The following is an 8,711-nucleotide window of genomic DNA, read 5'->3' on the forward strand; positions in this document are numbered from 1 at the left end:
ACAGTTCTACCGAGGAATCGGGTTTGATAGCTGTTGGCCACACGAGATTAGCGTGACAAACTTTATCGTTTTGCTGAAGAAGAATAGAATTTAAATCTTCAATTCATCGGTTTCAGGTCATGGAGGTAAGCCATTAGACATTTACCTCCTTGCTTTTAATACTTACTCCACCAGCTTGACTTTATCATCAAATCAACAGCAAAAACAAACTGCCGATAAGCGCCCCTTTCTAACCCTACGTAGTTGTCTTGAAAAGGTTCGAACACAGTTAAAACAAGAAAAAAGCCCTATAAACAACAAAGCAATAATACCTTGAAAGCTCGGTTCAATTTTCAAAAATCAAACTAAATGTTTTTTCAAGGCACCAGCGCAGTTCTATTCTACTCCTTAAACTTTGTCATCTCGTTCACCCATATCATGGCTGTTAAGGTAAGCTAATGTAGAGATCGTGATAAAATAAATAAATAAATAAATATCAGCGTATCCTCATAGTGGCTCTTCATTTAAACATTGTACAAGCTATATACAAAGAATCTCGTTAAAAAGTTAAAATTAAAAGTTAATATTCGCTATTTCAGAAGAATATAAAAGTACTGATATAATACATAAAGTCGCGGCATAGTGTATATCGTGTACAATGATTGAGGAAAAGGTAATAGCCAAGAAGCATACAAGAGCCATTATGTAGATACGCTGATATTAAGCCATTATTGATTGATTGATTTTATCACGATCTCGACTTTATTAGCTTACCTTATCAGCCATAATATGGGCGAAAGAGATAACAATCAAAATAATCAAAGTAAGAATAGTATTGTCATCGTTTTCTGAGGAAGGAGTCTCTCCTCACAGAATTCATTAAAATTTGCACGGTTCCTGATATGAACAAGGAGACTGTTTAAAGAGCTGGGCTGCACTGTCTTGTAATTTTTATGCTGATGAAGGGTCAATTCCTTTATTTTTTCCACAGGATGATAAATTTAGACTTTTAGACACCGAGGCAGTGAGCACTGGTGTGAAAAACTTCATAGAAAACCTCTTTATTGTGAACTTCGTTATAAAGACAATCGCAGGAATATGGGACGGCGTCCGCCAAAAACTAAAGGTGCGATTTAGCTTAACTACTGCATATGAAAACTTGAAAACTGTGTTTGAAAACATTAGCGAAGAGTTCTGCGAAGAACTGACTGCTAACCGGCTGTATCCGCGATCGCTGTATTGGAGTTCAACCCCGACCAGGGGCCCGTTTCTCGAAAGTCCCGAAACTTTACGGGTTATTTCCGGGTGTCAATTCCCTTTGTATCTCAAGAACGGAGAGGATTCAAGTCGTCAAACTACACAGTTCTATTTCTTTTTGTTACATTAACAAAACAAGCGGTTGGCAGTTTCACAAATGGCTTTCCGGGCCCGAAAAGTTTTCGCGACTTTCGAGAAACGGGCCATAGGCCCTGTTGTTCAAACGATGGATAGCGCTATCTGCATGATAAATCACTATCCAGTGGATAAGTCAACGAAACCAATTGCGCTATCCCCCACATTTGCCACGATTTTTGAAGAGGGAGTGGTCTTTTTGCTTCGGGGATTAGAGTGTTGTAAGACAGGTAGTATAGTTTTAAGTCTTGACCATTTGATTACGAGAACACGAAAGATTCAAACCATTTGTTGCTGGCAATACAAAGGGAGCATTGTGCCGGCCGTTTAACAGACGTTTTCGTCATTATGAAAACCTTTTTAACATCTACAGACCAGCAGAACTATTCAAGATCATAATTTGGAAGAAAAGCATTAAAGCTTAAAAAAAATCACACATTTTCCGTCGTGTGATCACGTTCAAGGGGCCCGTTTCTCGAAAGTCCCGGAACTTTTCGGGTATCATAATTCCCTCTGTATCTTAAGACGGAGAACCGAGTTTTGATTTAACAAACTTAACTATCATTTTGCTTTTTGCTATCTTGAAAACATGCTGAAAGACCAGCTTACGAAAACAAGTGGAAGGCAGTTTCGTAAATGGCTTTTCAGGCCCGAAAAGTATTCGGGACGTTCAAGAGACGGACTCTATAGGAAACTTAATTCGCGTTAGTAACGGATGCGCTGAGAGCAGGACACAATAAAAGCAAGAAAAGAGCAGCTGTAATGAATTTGAATTTAAATGTTTATAAATGATGTTATATTAACTAAAACAAAAATCTTTAATCGGCTATTTTCGTTTTTATCAGAAATGTTTCGACTAAATTTTTTTTCTGCGTAGGACCAGTCAAGTGATAAGGAGATCGTGGGTTCGTAATCGTGTTCGGAAGGACGGGTGAACTTGAGCGAGTTGTTAAAAATAGATTTGACATAAATAAGCATACATTACGTGTGGCGGGAAGAAAGTCACGTGTAAAAGAAGCTGAGTTTTGATCGATCGTCGGATCGCTTCGAGTGTCAAGTTAAGTATTGAGTTTTAGATTTCAACCGTGCTTAAGGCCTGAAACGGTCGAGTAAAGTGGCAATTCGTATGGAAAATTGTAAAGAGATCATTCACCAGGAAATGAATTAAATATACCATAAAGATTCATTACACGAGTGTCCACTAGAAGCTTGAGCGCATGAGCCTCTATTTCACGCCCGCCCCAGTCTATTTATTGGTTAGGAGCCAATTGACAGAACTTGAAAGAGGTGAAACCTGAAGGGGGTTTTTTCTTTGAAACAGAGTTCACCCGAGACTTAAATAATCGGTACTTCGATTCTTACTTAAGATCGACTCCTTTCAAAGCAATAATCATGTTAAAGAATTTTGACCCTTTTGAAGGGGGGGATCCAGGAGAAAGAAGTTGAATCGTCCATGACGGGGCAAACTGAGGATCAACCCATTACTTCAGCCGTCAAGAGAGAAAAAGCAGAACAGATGCAAGAAATGGCAACTGGACAGGTGTATCCCAAGCCTGAAACTGTCACTGAGAATTTTGTTCCATCAGATGAAAACAATAACAAGGTATGCGACAGATAAACAGAATTCGAATTCACTCCTAAAATAGAAAAGAGAAAACTTAGGAGAGATTTCCATTGTGCGGCAAAAGTAATTTTGGAATCGTGCGTATTTCCGGCAACTAGCCTCGGTTACAGGTGTATACATACTTGACTCTCCGCTTTTTTGTGATTGCTGCACTTGACTTTGACTGTGGATTATGACACTCAATTGAAATAAAGCGGGAAAAAAACCGCTGCATTGATTGTACTATTTTGTAGGAGAATGATGCTGGCGGAATCCAGGAAAAGAGTGTTAAGGTCCCTAAAGGTAAAGGAGCAATATCCATTTTTGTAAAAATGCTACTCATGGATAGGAAATTAAGCGGTTTGCGAGACCAACAATACAAGTTTTCTGAATCGGAATTTTCGGTCGATCGGTCGCCATTCAGAAATTAATTAATAATGAAACCAATCCATCCCCCTTCAGTCGTCAATCAAGCAATCAATTGATGGATCAATCTAAAGCGATTTTCCATTAAGTGTCGAAAGTAATTGGCGAATTGCGTTGGTTTTGCATTACTTCACTCAGTGATTGGTTCAAAGTTCTCGCGCCACTTTTTCAACCAATCAGAAGTGAAACCAAAACCAATCTTGGCTCGCGCGTGCACATTTTCCCGCGCTTTGTGTCGGCTACGTGTAATTACTTCGGGTTTTGATTGGTTTACTGGATTGTCTCCGTCCTTTTTGATTGGCCAAAGTAATAACTTTGGTTTTGGTTTTACGACACTCGATTGAAACTCGCTCTATCAAACAAGCGATTGACCAATTTTAATTTAAACTGAGATTTTCATTACACACTGAGAGAGTGGTAGCGACTTTCATGATGTACGAGAAACAATAAAAAGGAAAAATAAACAATTTTATTTTTGTTGCTAACCTTGTAAATATGTAGAAATATGGAAACAAAGCAAGATGTGTTGTTCCTTTTGCAGTTTCAATGGACAGTTTGGAATCGTTCGCATGCCCTGTAACATCATTTGCAGGATGGGACAAAGTCGTTCCTTACAGGGATTTTATCTGCATCTCAGGTATGATTGTTGAAGCCAATAGATACACAGTATTTATGTCAGGTGACCTGCTTACCTCCGAATTTTACCCAAACCATTGCTACTCACTATTGTAAATACCCATACGGATTTCTCGTTCAGTTCAGATTGTGTTACAAATACAGTACAAAATTAAGTACAGTTATAACGGGTTCCATTGAAAAGTCTTATTATTATTATTATGATGACGATGATGATTATGATGATGATGATGATAATGATTATTATTATTCAGATGTTAAAACAAGCGATGGTGAAGATATTGTAGTGGTTGATACGTCAGCTCTCCCACTGGAAAAGAGCTTTAAAAAGATGTATCGCGGAAAGCAGTTATACCGAGAATCTATGGATGCCATTTTCAAGTAAGTAGAGCAAAGCAAGATATGCCAAAATGCGATAAGGCACGAATCTGTTGAGTATTCAATTTCAAAGCCTTCTCAGTACTAATCAAGAAAAACACATGAACTCCTATGTCAGGGATGTCGCGTTTTTGGCTGGTCTGACAATCCAAAGCAAGACTAAACATATACTAAAACCTTGTTTCACAGATTTACAAATATCTTCATCAACAATTGTGTTAAATCAACCAAATTTTCCTTGTTGATCTACGCCAACGATGGCTCATCCATTGCACCGTCTGGGAAATGTGCAAAGATGTTTTACAAGGTTTTACAAGAATGGTAAGCAACAAATGCACACAGCTGCGACTTGTCATATGTAACAAATAGTTATTCTTTCACTGTCTCCAAGTCTTATAGTTAAAACGATAGGCCTGATGTTTTGTTCTCTGTATTCTGTTTTAGTTCAGGCCGCATGGCCAACTGCACAATCATCAATGCCTCTCTGAAGCTAAAGACGCTGCTTTTCGTAAAACGGCCATTCATGAAGTAAGTGGTAGCGTGGAAAAAAGAGGGATCCCCGCCGGTCGGAGTTTCGATCGGATCCCTGACTCTCATTGCCGTTACATTGTCAGGGCTTGAGTTGTGTATGATCTATTTCAGGTAGAAATAACGCATGGGTCTGATAAAAACAAATAAACAACAACATTTAAAAAAGAAAACAAAAACTAAAATTTACCCTATGATCTTTTCGTTAGGACTTGCATAAATAAAAAGATCAGCCTTGTAAACGACATGCAGAGCTTTCTGGAAGCTGAAGGTATTTTTGGTCATGGTGTTTTTTTTTTTTAATGCTTGCAACTGATGTACCATCAACGCGATCCAAAAACTCATAATCATGTTTCCCAGGGCAAGACACATTTCTTCGTCTTTAAGGTGGCTCAAACCAGTTTGCAACAATTGAAAGAAACGCTCTTATTAGAAGGATTGATCACTTAACAGCAATGTTATGGTACCATATCAAACACCAATTATTGCTAAAAAAGATTCAGTCATTTTTGTGACGTAAAAGGTTACCATGACAACAGGAAAGCCTTGCAAAAACACCCCGTATTTTGGCTTTAGCTGATCGTATCTCGAAAACGAACTCGGTGACCTCCATTTTTTAATTTCTGAAATGTAATTTGCATACCAGGATAAAACGTTCTGCAAAGTTAAAAAAAATTCAGAGGAGCAGATTCAGAGCCACCTTTAATAATTGTAAATTTAAGGTAGCTCTAAAGCCGCTACACAGAATTTTTTAAAACTTTGCATAGAGTTTCACCCTGGCCTGCTGATCACTTTTGTGCAATAGAAAATTGGGGTCACTGAGTTCGTTTGACAGTTATGAGCAACTAAAGCCAAAATATAGGGTGTTTTTTTGCAAGACTTTTCTGTTGCCATGGTAACTTGTTCCGTCACAAGAATGACTGGATCTTGTTCAGCAATAATTGGTGTTTTACATGGTACCATAGCATTGCTGTTACTTGATTAAGTGTTGTAGTGTCAATCCTTCTAATAACAAGGTCTCTGGAAACTGTTGAAACCGGTTTGAACCACCTTAAAAACCTACTTTGCCTTTTTCCTCGGGAAACTGCTTTTTTTTTTTCAAAACTAAGCCAAACGAGATGTAATTTGTTACTCAGAAAAGATGGTGCGAAGTATCGTAATGCGACATCAGAAACTGCTACATCGCAACTGCAAATGCTTTGAAATTATTAGAGCACAGCAGTTTTAGGTCATCTTAGAAATAGGCCAATGGTTTCATTTGCTTAACCTGTTAGCTTTACCGCAGCCCACCAAAAAGTGAATAATCGAGATTAAGGCAGAATATGTTTTAAAGACTTCAAGAAACCCTAGTGATTTCGAACATGACAATGAACGGGAATTCAAGGAAAAGGACACCAGAAGGGAAAACGGAATTAAAGAGGCAGGAAAAGGCGATAATTTATAATCTGTTTAGAGGGCAAACTACTGATTGACATTTTTTTCTTTTTACAGGTCTTCCGGACTCTGTATCTACCTTTTAATTACCGTAAGGCATCCGCAATTTCAACGTCATACTTCTTAACTTTCTCTAACTACCTGATGTTTTAAATTAGGGAACAATTATTGTTTATTTCCATTTTTTGTTTCGTTTTTCTATAATTTCCGTCTAAAATGGCCGAATTCAGTTGTTTATAATCATTGATGTTTTAAAATGAGAAAGTTATCGTAGACAAATTTTAATATACATTTTTAGATAATAGTTCCGTATAAATGGTCTGTTTGCGGAAACTTGCAAATGAATTTCTCTGCAGTGACTTAAGGCGTTTCTTTCTGCAGTACTCGAAAGTCAAATTCAACCTTCCTTGCTGTTTCCTTTGCACGAACAAATAACAAAAAGTTCCTTACAACGTAGCTATTATTGTACCCTGCTAGCTAGGCAGAGGTTCCTTGGTTTCTTTCTCCAGCGAGAAGGAAAAGCAACCTCTGCAATAGGCCATTTCCGAGTTCATGTCTGCCTCCCCTTCAAAGCGAGTCCAAGTGAGAAGTTTTTGTTATGAAAATTAGTTTTCATTCAGATGTAAAGTAGAACTAATTACCATCACAAAAACTTTGCACTTAGACTCGCTTTGAAGGGGAGGCAGACATGAACTCGGAAATGGCCTATTATCTCCTCTACAATCTCGTCCCCAGAGTCCGCTGTTCTTTTGGTCAGAACCAAGAACAAGGACTCTGGTCACTTCCAACTTATGCGCAGTCGTAGTGAAGGTCCATTTTTGTAACCGTTGCCAACCACAGTTGTCATTTATTCGTCAAAAGTTCCAGACGACATAGAGGAGATTCTTGCAGAGGTTCCTTTTCTTCTCGTTGGAGAGAGAAATCAAGAAAACCTCTGCCAACAAGGGTAATATTACCGTCGAGGTTTATACTGGATAATTAAATAAAATACGATGAAATTTAAGACATTCCTAACAGACCGCAAAAAAAACCCAACAAACAAACAAAAACAAGAACAAAAAAAATCAAAAGACAAAAACGAAAGAAGCTCTTATTTTGTACAGAAGATAACTTAAAAGAAGTCGTAGCTGAAAACCATGGAGGTCACCAATGGCAAGCTTTACTGAGAAAAAAAGAACGTTGTCGCCACGGGCGTTTAAAGAAAAGCAAACAAATATTTCTCGGTTTCTTCTCCTTAGTGCTTTGATTCGATAGCATCATACTAGTCCAGGAGTTAAGAACAATACTTTGAAACCTGATGAATGAAACTTTTCATCTCGCCAATAATGCTCATGACGTCCGGGACGATAACAATTCTAGTTCAGCAGCAAACCTTTGGTTTAGTAGTATCAAAATTTCTGCGATGGCACTAAAGGCCAGCAAAACTTTGAGCAACCCGGGACTGGTTGCATAATGACCTCATCATTCGGAAAAAATAAAGCATCCCAAAGGTGTAGGGTTCTTCAGCTAGGGATCGACTGAAACCGAAAGCGAAACGTTTTTCTTAGTAACTTGCCGGGACGCCTCCACAATTGCATTTTTAAGTTGCATTACTTTTATAAAGACTACTTCTGTGAAAATTTAAGAAAAGACTGCTACCCAATAAAGCAAAGAAGAGACGCGTTTGCTCAAAGATAGGAAGGCTTTCTAACGAACGCATGCGAGTAGTACATTTGACAGATAACAAAACGTGTAGAGCAGATCTTTGAGAAAGGGATGGCTCGTGTACCAGTGAAAAGCAGTAAAGTCATGGCAGCTTAGGTGCTATCATGTAAAATGTTAACAAGGACAATGAACAGCTTCTTTGGGATAGTTGGATATCCTTTCTTCAAGTGTGTTATGATATAATCATAAGATTCTATTGTATACCATTGGGAAAAAGCCAGGTATCGAGAAAAAGCATCAAACGTTTTAAAATCGTATTTGAATCAATGCTTACCGATTGATTTACACATAACATTGATTAAAATTTGAAATTGTTTTTTAACGTAACCCTGAAAAAGGTACTGTGGTCTCTTTGTGAGCGTGGCCCACAGTAATTTTGACTCTGACGAGGTACCAATTTTAAATAACAAACTGACAGGCACTGACAACTTTATCAGGGATAAAGCCGATTTCAAACAAATACGCAACGGCTCTCGTTTTCTTTCAAGATCGACAACCTCAAGGGCTTCCACACGCCCCCACATCGTTGACCGCGTTCAAATTAAGCCCTTGCCAATGTAAAAGTATTGAACGACGCGTATCCATGTCACTTTGGTACCAACTCCCTCCCCTCCAAACCACCCAAGTGACT

The 8,711-nt window shown here is 38.3% G+C and overlaps 1 protein-coding gene across 1 annotated transcript in view; it reads left to right on the top strand.

Moving 5' to 3' along the window:
• The window catches only part of LOC138016232 (uncharacterized), a 5,689-nt gene extending 308 nt beyond the window's left edge, over window positions 1-5,381 (top strand). Inside the window, exons 1-7 of the mRNA XM_068863397.1 lie at window positions 1-125; window positions 971-1,105; window positions 2,792-2,974; window positions 3,229-3,277; window positions 3,942-4,037; window positions 4,291-4,417; window positions 4,604-5,381. The exon at window positions 1-125 is cut by the window's left edge and continues 308 nt beyond it. Of these exons, the coding sequence (XP_068719498.1) occupies window positions 120-125; window positions 971-1,105; window positions 2,792-2,974; window positions 3,229-3,277; window positions 3,942-4,037; window positions 4,291-4,417; window positions 4,604-4,739 (732 nt within the window). The 5' untranslated portion in view covers window positions 1-119 and the 3' untranslated portion in view covers window positions 4,740-5,381. The remainder of the gene's footprint in view (window positions 126-970; window positions 1,106-2,791; window positions 2,975-3,228; window positions 3,278-3,941; window positions 4,038-4,290; window positions 4,418-4,603) is intronic.
• The last annotated feature ends 3,330 nt before the right edge of the window (window positions 5,382-8,711 follow it).

Source organism: Montipora capricornis, chromosome 9 (genome assembly GCF_036669925.1).
Source record: "Montipora capricornis isolate CH-2021 chromosome 9, ASM3666992v2, whole genome shotgun sequence".
Classification (NCBI taxonomy): Eukaryota; Metazoa; Cnidaria; class Anthozoa; order Scleractinia; family Acroporidae; genus Montipora; species Montipora capricornis.